Here is a 19866-nt window from a genome sequence, read left to right on the forward strand (position 1 = left end):
TTAAATGAAGTCTGATTAAAGTTTATTTCAAATTATTGTTTTGAAAGAACTTGTGAAGGAAACCATAAACCACAGATTTTCATTTTAGTTGACTACTTACTAAAACTTAATAAAAAATCGAATTCATATTCAAATAATGTTTATTTTTAACAACTATTTCTTATGTTTTAGTTTAAATGAATTTTGTTACTTAAGGTTATTCTTTATCGGAGAAACTGTGTATTACAAACCAACATTAAACAGACTTAAATACTGATTGACTAGATATAATGAATCGACTACGTACTTCTTTTTAATTGCTAAAGCGCCCAACACTACAGTCACTTTTTTTTTCACTGCGAAAAAGTTTGACGTGAGAGCCTACAAAATTTTCGAGTGCACTTCAGTATAGAAAAAAACACTCAATAACCATCTACATGTAACATGTTCTCATTGAATTCTATAAACACCCAAAACCAGGTAAACCATTACCGGCCGCCGTCCGACACGATGAAACAATAATATCTTGTTTAAAAACGAAAACTGTTTTGTCACTAAATATAACCTTTTGTCATTGCAGATTTTAGTTAGTTTTAGCCAATTATCTTCAAGATATTCAAGTGTTTTTCGACATCGTAAGCATAACAACGGGAAAAATAAAAATGTGAGGGGGAAAGAGGGTTTGTTTGCTACATATGACGCAACAATTTGTCAGGAAAGCCTCGAGGAGAGTCTCAGGAACTTTGATAAGAATGTCTTAAGGTATGTATCGTTGCCGACTAAGCTGAATATGGATGTACCTTTGCCTGTTATGTAAAACTTTATTACCATAAATTAGGAATTTTATGCAGAAAATGGCTTCTTTCCTACTGTTTTGTATTAAATATTAATAAATAGACTGATTGACATGGCACTCAGTTCATGTTATCATTGGAATTGTAAACATCATAGTTGTTATGTAAATACAAAGATCATTCTTTAATAGAGACATCATGTAATATTATGAAATACAAACTTAGAATCAATATAACATTGTTATTGCTATTAAATAGACATTGTTTATGATACTCTTCAATGTATTTTCTATTTATATACAAATACATCAATATCTGTCCATCTGTTTATTACTATTAATTTTCATTTAAGCTTGGCCAATGTTGATAAGATTTAACTGGTAGCTTTGCACAAGCAGGCATAACTGAAGCTAATTTATAACCATAATGTTTAGAAGCCAAACCAAAACGAATTGATGAAATTAAAAATCCAATTTACATAAAATTATATGTCATGCATTTATTTAAGAATTGATAGCATTGATGCTGCTCTGCAAGTATATGAAATAACATTTTTACATTCTCTCCTCAAATAATTATCAATGAAGTTACACAAACTTATGTAATCTTCATTTAAAATTATTCGCTTTGAATAATAAATTATAATTAATGCATTCCTTTCAAATAGAGTGTTAATTTTTAAGCAGGTATAAAATAAATAAATCTTGTTAAATTGTAATGTAATTTAAAAAAAAATGAATGCCAAGTCACTGTAACAAAATCTGGACAAGGGCCCAAGGCTAATACCATTTATTTTGGCCAGACACACAACAAAAGCTTACTATAATTTTGATTTTATCCAAATTCCTGGCAACCCTCAGTAAGGGTGCCTGTGCCCCGCTGTGGGACAACGATTATTCAAATGTCAATAATGATTAAAATGTAATCTTTTTTATAGCACGAAAATTATAAATGAGATAAGTAGGTAATAAATAAGCCTACCATATTAATGATGGCTATGAGAAAACTTTTCATCGTCATTGTTTTGACCTTTTAATTGGCAGAGATAACAATATAAATGCAAATAAAGAGTTGATTGTAACAAATTGTTGCATGGTTTTAATATGCCTGTGGCTTGCAGAGACTAAATTGGACATTAAAAGTTTGTTCATGACAATGCTACTGGCAGTTTTAAATATTGTCTGAGCACCAAGGGATTCTAAAATAATTATTTATGTATACCTATTCAATGACACCTCAAGAATGATTCTTTGCTGAGTGGCATTCCTAAATATCTATTTATTAATTTTTAAACTACTATGGCTTTGCAAACATTCAACACATGCACAATGAGACTCAGACCAAGCATTCATGTATAACACAAACACTTGTCCTATGCAAGTATCAAACCTGCGACCCGTCGCAAAATTGGCATGGTGATTTTAACCACTCTGCTATCCGTGCAGTCAAAAGACAGACATATATTTTTTTATATAATTAAATTTTATTTCGCGGGTAGTTTCACAAACATGCAAATCACACGCATAAAAGCACCCTGACTTTCATGGAGCACACTACGCCGGATCAAACCCGCGAAAATATGACATGTCGCTCAAGTGGGTTTGGCATGGTTACCAATAAAACTCTGCTATCCATGCAACTAAGACATCTGTATAGACATATAAGATTTTGCGAATAATGTAATAAAACGGTTTACTCTGAAACCAATGTTCCACAGTTGCAAAGTCATCAGCTAAAAAATTCGTACGTAGATTGTATTCCGCATCCATCATCATCATTATCGTCCATTACTTTATAAATAACCCTTCTTCCACTCCAGTGAGATGAAAACCATCGACCTTCGTACCCTGGCGACGAGGGCATGGCGGCCGGCGGCTCGAGACCTCGCCTCCGTGCGCAAGGTGTCGCACATATCCGCAGATTCCTTCGAAAAGAACAAGAACGGATGGACCGACATGCCGACCGTCACTGTCGATGTACGCTCCAAAAACACCAGGTAACAATTTCAACGCGACCCGCAGTTTTCGGTTTTTTTTTAACATATTTATAGTGTCTACACAAAGACAAAATGACGAACTGTTTGGGATAGTTAAGAAGCACACTCAGTGAATAAATGTAATTTTTGATCATCCTAACATGGTCGATAAAATTAAAAAGGATTCTGGGCCCTTGAGATTTTTAAAATAGAATCTGAGAGTATTTATGTCCCCAGCCATAAAGTCGATCATTGACCCGTGTGTTCTATCTGCCTATTATCTTATCATTACGTTTGTGCATATCTTTTTTGTTTTATTGTTATCATTGGCGTAATTCGCGCCTAAATACCCGGGTCACCCCCTTCCGTAAAGTAGGGGGAGAACATGGTGTTTAGGCGGGATTCAGGGGAAAGCCTTCATCCAGCATTGTCCTCTATAGGGTACTATTTTTAGGGGACCTTTATAGGGTACTGTGTCCAAAAGTGAAAACTGAATCCTATTATCTCTGTCCGTCTCTCACCAGACTATATTTCTTAAATGTTCTTGCCGCTACAAAAAATCGATTTAACAATGGTTGGTATGGTCATAGATTTGATGGATCAGTGTTGCAAATTCGACTAGCATTTGACGGGATACTCTTTATCTTCTTTATTTGTTTGCGCAAGAGGGTGAATCGGGTGTTAACGCGACTTGGGGAGTTGCCTGTTTCCAGCACAAGACTACGAAAGGCTGGCGTTTGATTGACACATTATATTATTGTTTGTTTCCAGCAGTGGTTCGCAGCATATTTTTGTTTCATTGAATATTTGTTGTAGCACGATATTTTTGCTTTTCGCCCAGGTTCAGTTTCACGGACAACTTCTTGGGCCTGCTGGCGAACAGCATCCACGATAGCCAGTTCAAGTACGCGGTGCAGGTGCGCGGCTTCAAGACCGAGCGCGGGATACACGCAGACATGAAGCGGAACCCTAATATCATTAACAGACTACGTGAGTTTTGAGTCAAACATTTTGCTATAATGAAGTGGATAGTCGAGTGGTATAGCTAAGTCCACGTGTCGAACGCTCGATCCCCGCTTAGGACAAGTGTTTGTCAAATGTGATCCACGAATGCTTGTTCTGAGTCTGGGTGTGTTTGTGCATGTGACTTGAATGTTTGTGAAACAAGGATTAAATTCCTTGCAGTGGGAGTTTTTAACGAAATTCTGCCTTTATTTTGCAAGAACAATGTTTGTATTATGTCGTAGACTTTTGATAGGTTCACTATATCCTAACAAAACAATTAATGATTCAAGTACTTCTCTTGGACTCTCATTAGGTGCAAGTCAATGAGTTAAGTCAAAGGCCTATGGCCTTAAAAATTAATAACAGCTTGTATATCAACCATACAAAGAAAATATTATGAAACGTTTATTCCATAGTTCAAAAACTACTTTACATGTAAGTAAATCTATGATGAACAGTGGAAACAAATCAGGAAACAGTCTCTGTTGAAGTCCAGACAAACAATTTTCTTCTTACCTCAACCTACTCAAGCAAAGCGTCGGTTTCTTTTCACGTTTTTTCAATGTCCCACCACTTTTGACCTTTGACCTCTTAACCTTCGTCCTTTAACCTTGACCTTTGCCCGCAGGCCTCGGCGCCCACGATCAGTGCGACAACAAGCAGCAGGCGGGTCCCGAGGTAGCCCGCCTGGAGAAACTCCTCAACGAAGAGTCGCAGCACCTCACGCATCAGCAGAAGGATAAGATCAAGATTGCCTTCGCCGAGGGGTATCTAGCTGGTGAGTTGATGATCTTGATGATTTTGATGATGATGATGATGATGATGATGATGATGGAGTAGGTTAACCTTTCCTGACTGCAATTGTGAGGGATGGGTTTTGTTATTTTAAATGAAATGAAAGCGATAATTGCTATCCATAATGTACATTTAAGGGTAGTAACAAGTTAAAATTGTAAGACCATGACTAAACCCCCCCCCCCTCACACAAATTTTAAAGGCTCGACCGATTTTCATCAAATATGTCTAAAAACATTCGTACATAATCCACCTTTAATACAAAACAAATTAAATTGATATTACTCAATCAGTTGGAACCCATGATGCCACAGGCAAACGGACAGAAACCATTATTTTTTTGCATCCAGTGTTAAAAAATAAAAATGGATCCTCCAGAAAAGCGATGTGACAGTTATTGTTAATTTTTATTCTCTAATAATTAATAATATCAGAAAAGTATTTCTTTTTTTCCTACTAACATACATATCACATATTGTACCATTATCACCAAGTCGCTCCCTGGCCTCTGTCCCAGGTTCGCACCCGGACAACGTGCGCGGCACCAAGGCCTCCAAGTACCTGAAGCTGGTTCAGCAGCTGCTGACCATCGTGCTGTTCCTCGCCATCTTCGTGAGCCTCATGGCTTCCGTCAGCGGCACTGTGTTCAGGTAACACTTAGCAAAATCAAAAGTTTTTATTTAAAACTAGCACTTTTTCTTTGCCGCATTTTTTCCATAATTTGCCACCGTTTTAACCTTCCCTGGTTGGTATAGCGGAGGTTGTGAGTTCGATTCTCAGCCGGGATTAATGTTTTTGTGATGAGCATGATTTTTCTTTTCTGTGTCTGGGTGATTTTTATGTATTTCTTTATTTAGAAATTTGTAAGCATGTCTATAAGTTGTAAAGTACTTGTAGTACGATGTTTGCTTAGTTTGAAACTAGATGGCGCCGTATTCGTCCTGCAATAAAAAAAAATACGGCTATCCTAAGTGAGTTTCATTAAATTAAGTGATTTATTATTTCTTAAAAAACTTACCCCACGCTACGTAATCTCAAACAATTCTTATGATAATGCAACCTTAATAATCGCCGCAGTAAACACCGTTTCCTTCTATTATAGAATCCAACTGGGAAACCAGGTCGAGGTAGACCCAGAAGACATATCCGTGACCTTCGATGACGTCAAGGGCGCTGACGAGGCCAAGCAGGAGCTCAAGGACGTCGTGAGTACAGTCTTTATAAAATCAGTATTATGGGCATCATCAATATCATTCATCACCATCACTCATTAGCCTTATACATCGTATATTAGAATAAATGCAAGACTTTTCAAGGGGTCATTTTAACACGCTTTTTATATAAGACTAGCTTTTCGCTCGCGGCTTCGCTCGCGTCGAGGTCGGTTATATCGCGTTTCCAAGAGAACTCTTCAATAGTCCGGGATAAAAATTATCCTATGTTCTTTCTCAAGGTCAACTCTATCTCTGTACAAAATTTCATTAAAATCAGTTCAGTGGTTTAGACGTGAAAGCGTACCAGACGGACAGACTGACAGTCAGACAGAGTTATTTTCGAATTTATAATATTAGTAGGGATAGTAGGGATGATAGAGAGATGATGGTGGGATGATGGTTATGACAATAAGATGGGGGGTTCGTAAATCAAATAAACATGCTGTGTCTTGCATCATTTAATAGAAAGAGAGATAAGTTGTTTGGATCACACGAATGCTTGTCCTACGCGGCGATCAGACGTCGCGCTCAGTAGGTTTGGCGTGGTGACCGCAACCACTCGACTATCCGTCCACTCACTCCTGTATAAGAAGACTTGCTAATTTTGTATTACCCTTGCCGCAGGTGGAGTTCCTGAAGTCCCCCGAGAAGTTCTCGAGCCTGGGCGGCAAGCTGCCGAAGGGCGTGTTGCTGGTGGGTCCGCCGGGCACGGGCAAGACGCTGCTGGCGCGGGCCGTGGCGGGCGAGGCGCGCGTGCCCTTCTTCCACGCCGCGGGGCCCGAGTTCGACGAGATCCTCGTCGGCCAGGGCGCCCGCCGCGTCAGGGACCTCTTCAGTGAGTCCACGACTGTTTCATATACAGTACAACGAACATTATACGAATCTATTAGGACCGGGGTCCATTCGGATAGTCGGAAAGTTTTAGAATGTTGTGTGTTTTAGAAGTAAAAATTACAGTTCTCACGTTTTGGACGGCACTTAATGAGAATGAGGACTGTTTGTATTTTCAGTGTCCCCGTGTACGCGTTTAAAAAGGACCGGGGTTCTTCCCATGAGGTTATCTCGTGAGAGATATTTGTATCTCACAAACAATAATAATACATTCCACAACTAGTGGTTTCTTAGGTTTACGCGAATGTTAGACATTGAAATGAAACTACTTTTACGGATTTTATCGCGGTTCCGTTTTGTCCGCAGACTACAGTCTGCCCGTGACCATGATACCTGCAAAGGTGCCGAAACGTCGGGAACTAAAATCAAAAATTAAACCGCGATAAAATCCGTCAAAGTAGTTTCATTTCAACATTCCACAACTTTTACACAACTGTATTATGAGTACTAGACAACTGATAAACGTACTTATATATTTCTAAATACATACATAATATTGATAAATTACATTCAGACACAGACCAAATGATCGTGTTCATCACACAAGATTTATTTTATCCTAGTATATAAAACTAACTAAATAGAAATCTCTCAATCTGTTCAGGAGCTATGTTGCCACAGAATATTTCTTGTAGTGAGTGATAAACGCAAGTTCCTTTACACAGAGGCCGCTAAGGAGCGCGCTCCGTGCGTGATATTCATCGACGAGATCGACTCTGTGGGCGCCAAGCGGACCAACAGCGTGCTACATCCTTATGCTAATCAGGTGAGCGACATATATAGAACCAGCTGTTGCCCGCGACTCCGTCTGCGTGGACTTCAGTTTGCAGCGTTCGGTGGTCCCCGTTTCCATGGGAATACATCCCTTTAGTGATCTTATAGCTTTAACATACCTTTTAAATTTTCCCTCGGGAACTATTTCAGAAATCGGGATAAAAGGTAGCCATGTTCTTTTCATGTCAATGGCTATATCCATGCCGATTTTCATCCAAATCCGTTCAGCCGTTTTTGCGTGATTGAGTAACAAACATCCAAACAACCACACCTTCACATTTATAATATTAGTAAGGATAGCAAGGGTTTCGCTTTTGTATACGACACTTTGTATTGTACTTAGATATTAACTCGCTGTTATAATTTCCAGACAATCAACCAACTCCTATCGGAGATGGACGGCTTCCACCAGAACGAGGGCGTCATCGTGTTGGGCGCAACCAACAGGCGCGACGACCTCGACCAGGCGCTGCTCAGGCCCGGCAGGTTCGACGTGGAGGTAAGACTAAGTGACACTCAAGTAGCAGCAAGTGGCAGGAGTACCCAAGTAGCAGGAGGTGGCAGGAGACCCAAGTAGCAGGAAGTGGCAGGAACCCAAGTAGCAGGAAGGAGCAGAAAGTGACAGGAGGTGGCATTTGGAAGGACGCTGACCAGAGAATTGGAAATCTGAAAGAAGGTTGTCGAAGATAGGTTGTCGCGGTCAACTTGAAAAATAGTTTTGATCCAAAGGGAACAATATTTCTAAGGAAAAGGTGTCTGAACTTTTGTCCGTCCGTTTGTGACTGAGGTGGATTTCATGAACCTGTATAGTTAGTTATTTAGATGTGTTTTTAGTAAAAATAAAGTTCGAAATTGAGTGTTGGTTGTCACGGTCATAAATTTGATAAGTGATGGAAGATACTAGACAGATACAGATAGATACAGACTAGATAGATAGTAGACAGGTATGCCTGGAGTAACAGATTCAAATGCCGTTTGAGGTTAAATTTTTCGCTGGTTTTCTGACCCGTCCATACAATAACTGTCAGAGGTGTAGTGAGTGTTGGTGGTTGAGTGTATGTCCGTGTGTTGGCAGGTGAACGTCCCGACCCCGGACTACGGCGGGCGGCGCGAGATCCTGGAACTGTACCTGGCGCGGGTGAGGGCACATGCGGAGGTGGACTGCGACGTGCTGGCCAGGGGGACCACCGGCTTCACCGGGGCAGACCTCGAGAACATGGTCAACCAGGCCGCGCTCAAGTCAGTACACACACACACACACACATACACATACAGAGGGGACTGCGACGTGCTGGCCAGGGGGACCACCGGCTTCACCGGGGCAGACCTCGAGAACATGGTCAACCAGGCCGCGCTCAAGTCAGTACACACACACACACACACATACACATACAGAGGGGACTGCGACGTGCTGGCCAGGGGGACCACCGGCTTCACCGGGGCAGACCTCGAGAACATGGTCAACCAGGCCGCGCTCAAGTCAGTACACACACACACACACACACACATACAGAGGGGACTGCGACGTGCTGGCCAGGGGGACCACCGGCTTCACCGGGGCAGACCTCGAGAACATGGTCAACCAGGCCGCGCTCAAGTCAGTACACACACACACACACACATACACATACAGAGGGGACTGCGACGTGCTGGCCAGGGGGACCACCGGCTTCACCGGGGCAGACCTCGAGAACATGGTCAACCAGGCCGCGCTCAAGTCAGTACACACACACACACACACACACACACATACAGAGGGGACTGCGACGTGCTGGCCAGGGGGACCACCGGCTTCACCGGGGCAGACCTCGAGAACATGGTCAACCAGGCCGCGCTCAAGTCAGTACACACACACACACACACACATACACATACAGAGGGGACTGCGACGTGCTGGCCAGGGGGACCACCGGCTTCACCGGGGCAGACCTCGAGAACATGGTCAACCAGGCCGCGCTCAAGTCAGTACACACACACACACACATACAGAGGGGACTGCGACGTGCTGGCCAGGGGGACCACCGGCTTCACCGGGGCAGACCTCGAGAACATGGTCAACCAGGCCGCGCTCAAGTCAGTACACACACACACACACACATACACATACAGAGGGGACTGCGACGTGCTGGCCAGGGGGACCACCGGCTTCACCGGGGCAGACCTCGAGAACATGGTCAACCAGGCCGCGCTCAAGTCAGTACACACACACACACACACATACACATACAGAGGGGACTGCGACGTGCTGGCCAGGGGGACCACCGGCTTCACCGGGGCAGACCTCGAGAACATGGTCAACCAGGCCGCGCTCAAGTCAGTACACACACACACACACACACACACACATACAGAGGGGACTGCGACGTGCTGGCCAGGGGGACCACCGGCTTCACCGGGGCAGACCTCGAGAACATGGTCAACCAGGCCGCGCTCAAGTCAGTACACACACACACACACACACACACACATACAGAGGGGACTGCGACGTGCTGGCCAGGGGGACCACCGGCTTCACCGGGGCAGACCTCGAGAACATGGTCAACCAGGCCGCGCTCAAGTCAGTACACACACACACACACACACACACACACACATACAGAGGGGACTGCGACGTGCTGGCCAGGGGGACCACCGGCTTCACCGGGGCAGACCTCGAGAACATGGTCAACCAGGCCGCGCTCAAGTCAGTACACACACACACACACACACACATACAGAGGGGACTGCGACGTGCTGGCCAGGGGGACCACCGGCTTCACCGGGGCAGACCTCGAGAACATGGTCAACCAGGCCGCGCTCAAGTCAGTACACACACACACACACACATACACATACAGAGGGGACTGCGACGTGCTGGCCAGGGGGACCACCGGCTTCACCGGGGCAGACCTCGAGAACATGGTCAACCAGGCCGCGCTCAAGTCAGTACACACACACACACACACACACACACATACAGAGGGGACTGCGACGTGCTGGCCAGGGGGACCACCGGCTTCACCGGGGCAGACCTCGAGAACATGGTCAACCAGGCCGCGCTCAAGTCAGTACACACACACACACACACATACAGAGGGGACTGCGACGTGCTGGCCAGGGGGACCACCGGCTTCACCGGGGCAGACCTCGAGAACATGGTCAACCAGGCCGCGCTCAAGTCAGTACACACACACACACACACACACACACACACATACAGAGGGGACTGCGACGTGCTGGCCAGGGGGACCACCGGCTTCACCGGGGCAGACCTCGAGAACATGGTCAACCAGGCCGCGCTCAAGTCAGTACACACACACACACACACACACATACAGAGGGGACTGCGACGTGCTGGCCAGGGGGACCACCGGCTTCACCGGGGCAGACCTCGAGAACATGGTCAACCAGGCCGCGCTCAAGTCAGTACACACACACACACACACATACACATACAGAGGGGACTGCGACGTGCTGGCCAGGGGGACCACCGGCTTCACCGGGGCAGACCTCGAGAACATGGTCAACCAGGCCGCGCTCAAGTCAGTACACACACACACACACACACATACACATACAGAGGGGACTGCGACGTGCTGGCCAGGGGGACCACCGGCTTCACCGGGGCAGACCTCGAGAACATGGTCAACCAGGCCGCGCTCAAGTCAGTACACACACACACACACACATACACATACAGAGGGGACTGCGACGTGCTGGCCAGGGGGACCACCGGCTTCACCGGGGCAGACCTCGAGAACATGGTCAACCAGGCCGCGCTCAAGTCAGTACACACACACACACACACATACACATACAGAGGGGACTGCGACGTGCTGGCCAGGGGGACCACCGGCTTCACCGGGGCAGACCTCGAGAACATGGTCAACCAGGCCGCGCTCAAGTCAGTACACACACACACACACACATACACATACAGAGGGGACTGCGACGTGCTGGCCAGGGGGACCACCGGCTTCACCGGGGCAGACCTCGAGAACATGGTCAACCAGGCCGCGCTCAAGTCAGTACACACACACACACACACATACACATACAGAGGGGACTGCGACGTGCTGGCCAGGGGGACCACCGGCTTCACCGGGGCAGACCTCGAGAACATGGTCAACCAGGCCGCGCTCAAGTCAGTACACACACACACACACACATACACATACAGAGGGGACTGCGACGTGCTGGCCAGGGGGACCACCGGCTTCACCGGGGCAGACCTCGAGAACATGGTCAACCAGGCCGCGCTCAAGTCAGTACACACACACACACACACATACACATACAGAGGGGACTGCGACGTGCTGGCCAGGGGGACCACCGGCTTCACCGGGGCAGACCTCGAGAACATGGTCAACCAGGCCGCGCTCAAGTCAGTACACACACACACACACACACACTATACACTACACACTTGCAGTCACACCAATTTTAGTTTCATCATTTTGTTTGTAGGTATGTATTCCTCTCTTTACGTGAAGTCTTGATGTATTCAAATTGCCAGATTGCTACCTCAAGATTGCCCATTAAGATTGTTCAAATAAAACAGTGGTTGTATTATCTAACACCTGTAAACTACTCAATCAACATAATAAAGATACTTTGACGTTGAAAAAATAAATATTTGAAATAATAAATATATTATGAATCTTTGTCTGTGCCTTTGAGAGAAATAAACCATTATTATGATTATGATTTGTCGCAGGGCTGCGATAGACGGCGCCAAGACGGTGTCCATGAAGTACCTGGAGGACGCCCGGGACAAGGTGCTCATGGGCCCGGAGAGGCGCTCGCGCCTGCCCGACGAGGAGGCCAACACCATCACCGCCTACCACGAGGGCGGCCACGCCATAGTCGCCTACTATACCAAGGTCAGGGCAAGAGAACCTGGGGCTAGCTACGGCTAGGGGACCATGAGTCTATACCTACTCAAGTCACATGCACTAAGATACCCAGATAAACTGGTGTTAAGCAACGGTAATGTTGAATCCCGCGTTTTAATCCTTGTGTCGCTGGAGTTTCACGAATATTCAAGTTACATGCACAAAGCAAACATACTTAGCACAAATATTGCTTATATTAAAGTCAGAGTTTGATGGAAGAAACTGGTGTTAATCATCAGTAAAGTCGGCTCCTGTGTTAAGGAATTTAAATTCTTTTGTAGCGGGGAGATTCACATATATTCAAGTCACACACACTAAGACACCCAGACTCAGAACAAGCATTCGTGGGTCACACCAATGCTTGTCATACACGGGTATTTTTGACTCAACCACTCGGCTATCCGGTCAGTCGAAAATGTTAGAATTTAAAAATGTTTTTCTCATAATTTTTTGTGTTTTTCAGGACTCACATCCTTTACACAAAGTGACGATCATCCCGCGCGGGCCGTCGCTCGGACACACCGCCTACATACCCGCCAAAGAGAGGTGAGATATTACATCATCATCAACATATTTTGTCGCTATCGCTTCTTTACAATCTCATCTACCAGTCAAAGTCACCGTACTTTATCACCATTACATCAACTATTAAAGAATACAATGGTTCACGCGAATTGTCGAACTTACAATTTTACTCGCTCGCCGCAGATATTTTTACCTTTTATTTTTAGATAAACTTACAAAACAAATGATCATGCTCATCACACAAAAACATTTGTATTTAGTGGGATTTGAACTTGAGACCTGGTTTAGTAATCAGTTCCACTAACCACAAAACCAACAGTAATATCCTCATATTGGTTATCAGGTATCACGTGACGAAGCAGCAGCTGTTAGCGATGATGGACACCATGATGGGGGGCCGCGCTGCTGAGGAACTGGTCTTCGGCCCTGAGAAGATCACGTCAGGTCAGTATACTATGTTACTTCTTAAACCTCCAAAAATATGTGTACCAAGTTTCATGATGATCGGTCGAGTAGTTTTCGCGTGAAAGCGTAACGAACAAACTTACTTTCACATTAATATATTTGTAGGGATTGCATTGAATATGATGATAAAAACTTTAAAAAGTCACAAGAATTTTTAATTTAGTCAAGAGGAAAGAAAGTGGTAGTGTCTCTGTGAAACTATAAAAAAAGTAGATTAAAGAAATGTAATAATAACCTACGTTTTTAAATGACACTCTATTCAAATTTTATCGAACTCGGTCTAGTAGTTTTTATAGCTGTAAATCGCATTGTCATCGGGTTTAAAGCTACCCTGAAAATTTCTGCCTGCTGTCGGGAGTGTATCGGGATCGAACCCCGTGTAGGAAAATCGTTTGTGTGATTCACGAATGCTTGTTCTGAGTCTGGGTGTCTTTGTGTGCGTGGATTGAATGTTTGTGATAACTGCAGCACTCCATTTCTGGTCGGTTTAATTCCTAACAAATTACGCTCTTTGGCTAACTACTTGGGCGGTCTTCTGATGTTTAGTCTTAGACCAAGTATATGCACCATACGTAAGGCTGATGATGATGATGATGATGACGACTGTTCACCTACAGGGGCGTCGTCGGACCTGAAGCAGGCGACCTCGATAGCGTCCCACATGGTCCGCGAGTGGGGCATGAGCGAGAAGGTGGGGCTGCGCACCATGGACTCCTCGCGAGGCATGCAGCCGCAGGAGCAGCTCGGACCCTACACCAACGAACTGGTAAGCAACAACATAGACCTTCAAACTGACATAACACACTTGAAACTGAATTCAATTCCATAAAACCAGACCTCCCCCCCATACTGTCACACACCCTCTATGAAGCCAGACTCCCCCATACCTTCCCCCCCCCCCCCCCACAATATTGTCAAATCCTCTGTAAAGCCAGACCTCCTCCATACTTTCACCAACCCTTCACATTGTCACCTACCCTTTACACTGTTACCTACCCTTCACATTGTCACCTACCCTGCACATTGTCACCTACCCTCCATATTGTCACACTGTCACCTTCCGTCCACAGGGTTACCTACAGTCATTGTGTGACATGTTACAGGTTGACGGTGAAATAAAAAAGATCCTGTCGGACAGCTACGACCGCGCCAAGGCCATCCTGCGCACGCACGCTAAGGAACACAAGGCCTTAGCCGAGGCCTTGCTCAAGTATGTACTCGTAGTTATAGGTTTTATATAGTCTGTAGTCGCCCACAGTTGGGCCTGTAGGTAGCTTCTCGAATGAGTATTCAATATAGATCACAAAAAGTATTTATAGAAAAGCACCCCGTATCGCCCGCACTTCATTGATCACCATGTTATTGGCTGGTATGGTGTGTGGTTGGCGAATTTAAATTCCTATATTTATAATCCACTTACTAATATCCGTCTGCTGTTGTGTAATGCCTTATCCCAGAATCCTACTAATAGAAATTTGAAATTGTCAAAGTGCAAGTAAAAAATGCTTTGATCGTTACTCTATACGAGGTAGCGTTTGTCCAACAGTGGGTTCCGTTACAGACTAAAATATATATTTTTATTTTTTAACAGATACGAGACGTTAGACGCGGACGACATCAAAGCCATAATGAACGGTGAGAAAGTGAAAATAGAGCGTCTAGGGCGCGCCACCAAGGACTCGTCCCCGAGCTCCGCCCCCAGCGCGCCCTCGGGGGCGGGGCTACTGGGCGCGCCACACCCCGCGCCCGCCTAGCCGCCCCGCCCCGCCCTCCGCAGCAACCCTCAGCCCCGCCCACTAACCAACGGGAGGCGGGGGTTTAAAGACTGTTCCATCTAGCCCCGCCCACTATGGGAGGGGCTTTTAGAGGCCCGCCTCGACGGTGGCAAACCCCGAGACAACAAACGTGCAAGTTGAAAATTTTGCAGGCACCAAGTGTAAACATTTGAAATAAAAATAAGTAAAACATGCTACGATTGTACGCGTTTGATTGTAGCTAGATCTTGTATGCTTTGGCCGTTTTGTCCAGTAATATTGTTAGTCTACACAGTCCCACTGCTGGGCAAAGGCGTCTAATAGTATAACCGAAGTGCGCAGTTCATAAAATAGAAAATTTGTAAGAAAAAGATTGTGTTATACAAATGTCGACTTTATTCACTTTGTTATAAGATTGATTATGAATTACACAGTGTTATGAAATTAAAATATTCTTTTTATTGGGGATATTTTGACATTACGGACTTGACGGTCAAAGATTTGGAATTAATCATATTACCGCCATTTTAATTAATACAAAATACTTAAAATCTTTAAAAGAAAGGTTATTTGTTACACTGTATGTATATATTTTAGTTTTCACGTAGTACGTTCCTGTTTAGAAAATAAGAAATATCTAGCTAAAAAAAAAACTTTAAATAATTCGTGGTATTATATTTTCTTTCTTCGAAAATCTTATTCATTACCACTTATTAATTTAGTCTTTATTTTTTGAAAACTTATTTTCATTTTCGAGTACCTTTCCATAGTTAAATAATATATAATTACAATCATTTCTTGGCGGTTTTATGATTATATAAAGTTTTTTTGTGAATTACTTGACACTTAAAAATTTACGGTTTAAAAGCTTGTGATATTCGCTTCGAAAAGTTTCCAAAAAGTAAGATTTGAAGTGACTTAAACAGCTCGTTACGTCATCAACTAATACACTTTGATTCATTATTAAATGATGCAAAAATTTACTCACGGAATTGCCCGACTAGTTTCTTGTTTAAGGACTCCGGTTGGGTCCGAAACTAGTCGGGCGATCCCGATAAATACGCGTGAGTAAACCGTTGCATCATTTAATAATGAATCATTCTTGCCATAGTCTCTTTAAACATCTTTGATTCATTTTTTCCAATCAGTTAGTGACGTCATGGGTTGTACACGTCATAATTTTAATATTTGTGAATTAATAGTGTCAAGTAATTTACAAAAAAATCATTTTAGTTAACTAGCAACATTCTAGCGTAGATATAGGAAGACTCGATAATATTAATTTACTGAAAGTTTAAGTTTATAGATTTATTAAAGAAATAGACAGAGGAAATAGTCATATTCTATTTAAAATAAAAGAAAAAAAAAACGTTCTCGAAAAATATTTTGTGTATTTGTAAAATATAATAAATGTATGAAATAATTAAAAAAAAAGTGTATCGTTGGTTTTGTTTTCGCTAGTGCAAATTGTATTTAGATCCCTAATGTAAAAATGAGGGGTTAAAAAGACCCCAAAGTGTCTTCAAAATTGTTTGTATGGCGGTACTCAACTTGGCTATCATTAACTATTATCATCGTCCTAGCCTTTTCCCAACTATGTTGGGGTCGGCTTCTAGTCTAAACAGATTCAGCTAAGTACCAGTGTTTTACAAGGAGCGACTCCCTATCTGACCTCCTCAACCCAGTTACCTGGGCAACACGATACCCCTTGGTTAGACTGGTCGTCAGACTTTCAAAGACGTTGGAATAACAGCCGGGACCCACAATTAACTATCATTCAATTAAAATCCATTTTTAAAATAACCTACAAAGTTCTTTTTGTATGTCATAGAAACATATAGACAGCTCCCCGTATCGCCCACCCTTCACCGCTTCCTAAGTGCTCTAGCTGTGAAGAAGAAACGGCGCAACAAACTCTGCAACATAGCTCGCTGTCACTTTTTTAGAATTTGATACAAAACTATATTCGAGGCTTCAACCGTGTATTATTTTTCTAAAAAAAAAGCCTACGTTACTCATCAGCTTCCTGCCAATAAAAGTCCCGTTAAAATCGGTCCAGACAATTCAGAAATTAACCGGAGAGACACAAAAAAATACATTTTTTGTGTCTGTCTTTTGTCTGTTCTGGCTGCAGTAAAAAGGCTTATTTTAATATTAAAAACAAGCAATCATTTCATGCAGGAAACGATGCAATATAAGACAGAGTTCAGGAATGGTAGGGGGCACCAAGCCGTCATATCAGAAAAGATAATTGTGTCTCAGTCTCCTGCTTGTACCAAAATAAAATACAAGTTGTTTTTAGACAAATACCAAATTAACAAGAGACAACAAAAATTTAAATCTTGTATTTATTGGCTATATGTCAAGAGAAAAAAATACTAGTCATTGGCTTGTCAACTATAGGACTATCCGAAAGTAAAAATTATATAAAAAAAAATAGCAAACTTAGGCTTCAGGCAAAATTTGCAATGTTGCAAATATGAAACAATTGCTATGAATTTGATCATCAGAACTATAAAAGGGTTACAAGAACTATTAATATAGTTAAAGGTGTTACCAGAATAGAATTCCCACTGTGAAACTCCAAAAGCAAATATGCAATTCCCCTAAAACTATTGAAACAGTAGACTTACGAGTACTTATTGAGTTGGCTCTGCGAAATCAACACTAGCGCTAATTCATGATGTGGCAAGAATTGGAACTACATGCTCGTCAATTATCGACGATTTATATAAAGACTTGAGTTTTATTTTTATCGTTTAGTTGATGTACAACCCTTGTGTCAGAGTTTAAACTGCCCGTAGGCCTCTAACGTGGCACAACGCACAATTGAATAACTCTCAGGTGTCCTGGTCCCCTCACGCTGTTTGAGAAATCTGCTTGAAAAAAACACGTGCTTTTTCATTTACCTGAACAAATACATATTGACAAAGATAAACTGCTTTATCTGCTGCGCAAAACTTATACGCAGAAGTGACGGCACGCGTAATTTCCATTCAATGTTATTTAATCAATATAAATTTAAAACAAAAAAATACGTATCTATCATTTTTCAATACACTACTTGTTCGAGATACTAAAAAAGAAATGTCATCATCCCTATAACTTTGAATTACAACATAAATTCGAACACATTGCTACGTGGATTCAAACTTACCTTTTATTTAACAGTCCAATAATCATATCACTAAGCTATCATTAGTTGAAAAAAACTGTTGAAAATTTCTATAGAAATAACAATGATTTTCGAAAGTACTGTAGGTTTATTAAAGAGAGCGTTTAATTCCCATGCCCTAAAGCCACATTTGAAGTTAAACCGGGGTCTTTCAAAACACGCTGTATATTGATTTATTTTATTTTATAATAATGACTGTAAAATTCGATTTCTACTTTATTCACAGAATAGTTTCATAGTATAGTTCGTGCACTTAACCAATGCCGTAAAAAGGAGGTTATTCTTTTGTATATTTGTCTAAGTTATAACTCCGCCTAATTGCCTTCAAATAGCTGGTGCTGTAGACTCCTCATAACCACAGATGATTTACTTAAAATGTACTATTGTGATTTCTTAATGAAAAATAAAGTTAAATAATGGTAACATTGATGTTTTATTTCCAAATTGGATGCTGTGTCTCCTTCATGACCACGTACCGTCGTGTGTGACGTGTGATAGTCATGTGACATGTGAGAGTCATGTGTGACATGTGACAGTCATGTTTAACATGTGAAAGTCCTGTGTCATGTGTCACATCTGAGAATCATGTCTCATATGTGACGTCTAGAGTCACGTGAGAGTCATGTGTCACATGAGAGTCATGTGTCACATGAGAGTCATGTGACACGTGAGAGTCATGTGTCACGTGAGTGTCTTGACTGTTGACTCACGTGAGAGTCGCGTCGCGTGAGTTACGTGTCACGTGAGAGTCTTGTGTCACGTGAGTGTGATGTGTCACGTGAATGTCTTGTCTGTTGACTCACGTGAGAGTCGCGTCGCGTGTCGCGTGAGTCGCGGTCACGTGAGACACGGTGTCACGTGAGAGTCATGTGTTACGTGAGCCATGTGTCACGTGAGTCATGTGTCACGCGAGTGTCTTGACTGTTGACTCACATGAGTGTAGCGTCACGTGTCACGTGTCACGTGAGAGTCATGTGTCACGTGAGAATCATGTGTCACGTGAGAGGCATGTGTCACGTGAGTGTCTTGACTGTTGACTCACGTGAGTGTAGCATCACGTGTCACGTGAGTCACGTGTCACGTGAGAGTCATGTGTCACGTGAGAATCATGTGTCACGTGAGAGTCACGTGTTACGTGTGTCATGTGTCACGTGAGAGTCATGGGTCATGTATGACATGTGAGAGTCGTGTCACGTGAGAGACGCGTCACGTGTCACCTGAGTTTCGCGTCACGTTTCACGTGGGTGTCGTGTCACGTGGGAGTCGTGTCACGTAAGAGTCATGTCACGTGAGAGTATTGACTGTGTCATGTGAGAGTCACGTGTTACGTGTGTCATGTGTGACATGTGAGTCGTGTCACGCGTCACGTGTCACGTGGGAGTCGTGTCACGTGTGACATGTGAGAGTCGTGTCACGTGTCACGTGAGTCATGTGTCATGCGAGTCATGTGTGACATGTGAGTCTTGTGAAGTGTGTGACATGTGAGTCATGTATCACATGTTACATGAGTCATGTGTCACGTGAGAGTCATGTGTCACAAGTCACGAAAGTGTCACGTGGTGCGTGAGTCACGTGTCCCGTGAGAGTCACGTGTCACGTGAGAGTCATGTGTCACGTGAGTCATGTGACACGTGAGAGTCATGTGT

At 43.3% G+C, this 19866-nt stretch overlaps 1 protein-coding gene across 3 annotated transcripts; it reads left to right on the plus strand.

Moving 5' to 3' along the window:
- Positions 1–314: 314 nt before the first annotated feature.
- On the plus strand, positions 315–15495 carry LOC113504345 (ATP-dependent zinc metalloprotease YME1 homolog). 3 transcript variants are annotated; one of them, XM_026886617.1, is made up of 19 exons: positions 316–459; positions 560–741; positions 2593–2769; positions 3590–3738; positions 4382–4531; positions 5066–5198; positions 5651–5753; positions 6387–6597; positions 7319–7419; positions 7798–7926; positions 8503–8696; positions 9411–10494; positions 10853–11790; positions 12124–12289; positions 12765–12847; positions 13170–13270; positions 13909–14057; positions 14395–14501; positions 14883–15495. In XM_026886617.1, the coding sequence occupies exons 1-19, from the start codon at positions 424–426 to the stop codon at positions 15043–15045; spliced, it is 4356 nt and encodes a 1451-aa protein (XP_026742418.1). In that variant the 5' UTR covers positions 316–423; the 3' UTR covers positions 15046–15495. The 3 variants fall into 3 exon arrangements, with proteins under 3 accessions (XP_026742419.1, XP_026742418.1, XP_026742420.1); XM_026886619.1 differs by lacking the exons at positions 9411–10494; positions 10853–11790 and having other exon boundaries at positions 319–459; positions 8503–8666; XM_026886618.1 differs by lacking the exons at positions 12765–12847; positions 13170–13270; positions 13909–14057; positions 14395–14501; positions 14883–15495 and having other exon boundaries at positions 315–459; positions 9411–10258; positions 10495–11790; positions 12124–12216.
- Positions 15496–19866: the final 4371 nt, after the last annotated feature.

The sequence above is a fragment of the Trichoplusia ni genome, chromosome 21 (genome assembly GCF_003590095.1).
Source record: "Trichoplusia ni isolate ovarian cell line Hi5 chromosome 21, tn1, whole genome shotgun sequence".
NCBI lineage: Eukaryota > Metazoa > Arthropoda > Insecta > Lepidoptera > Noctuidae > Trichoplusia > Trichoplusia ni.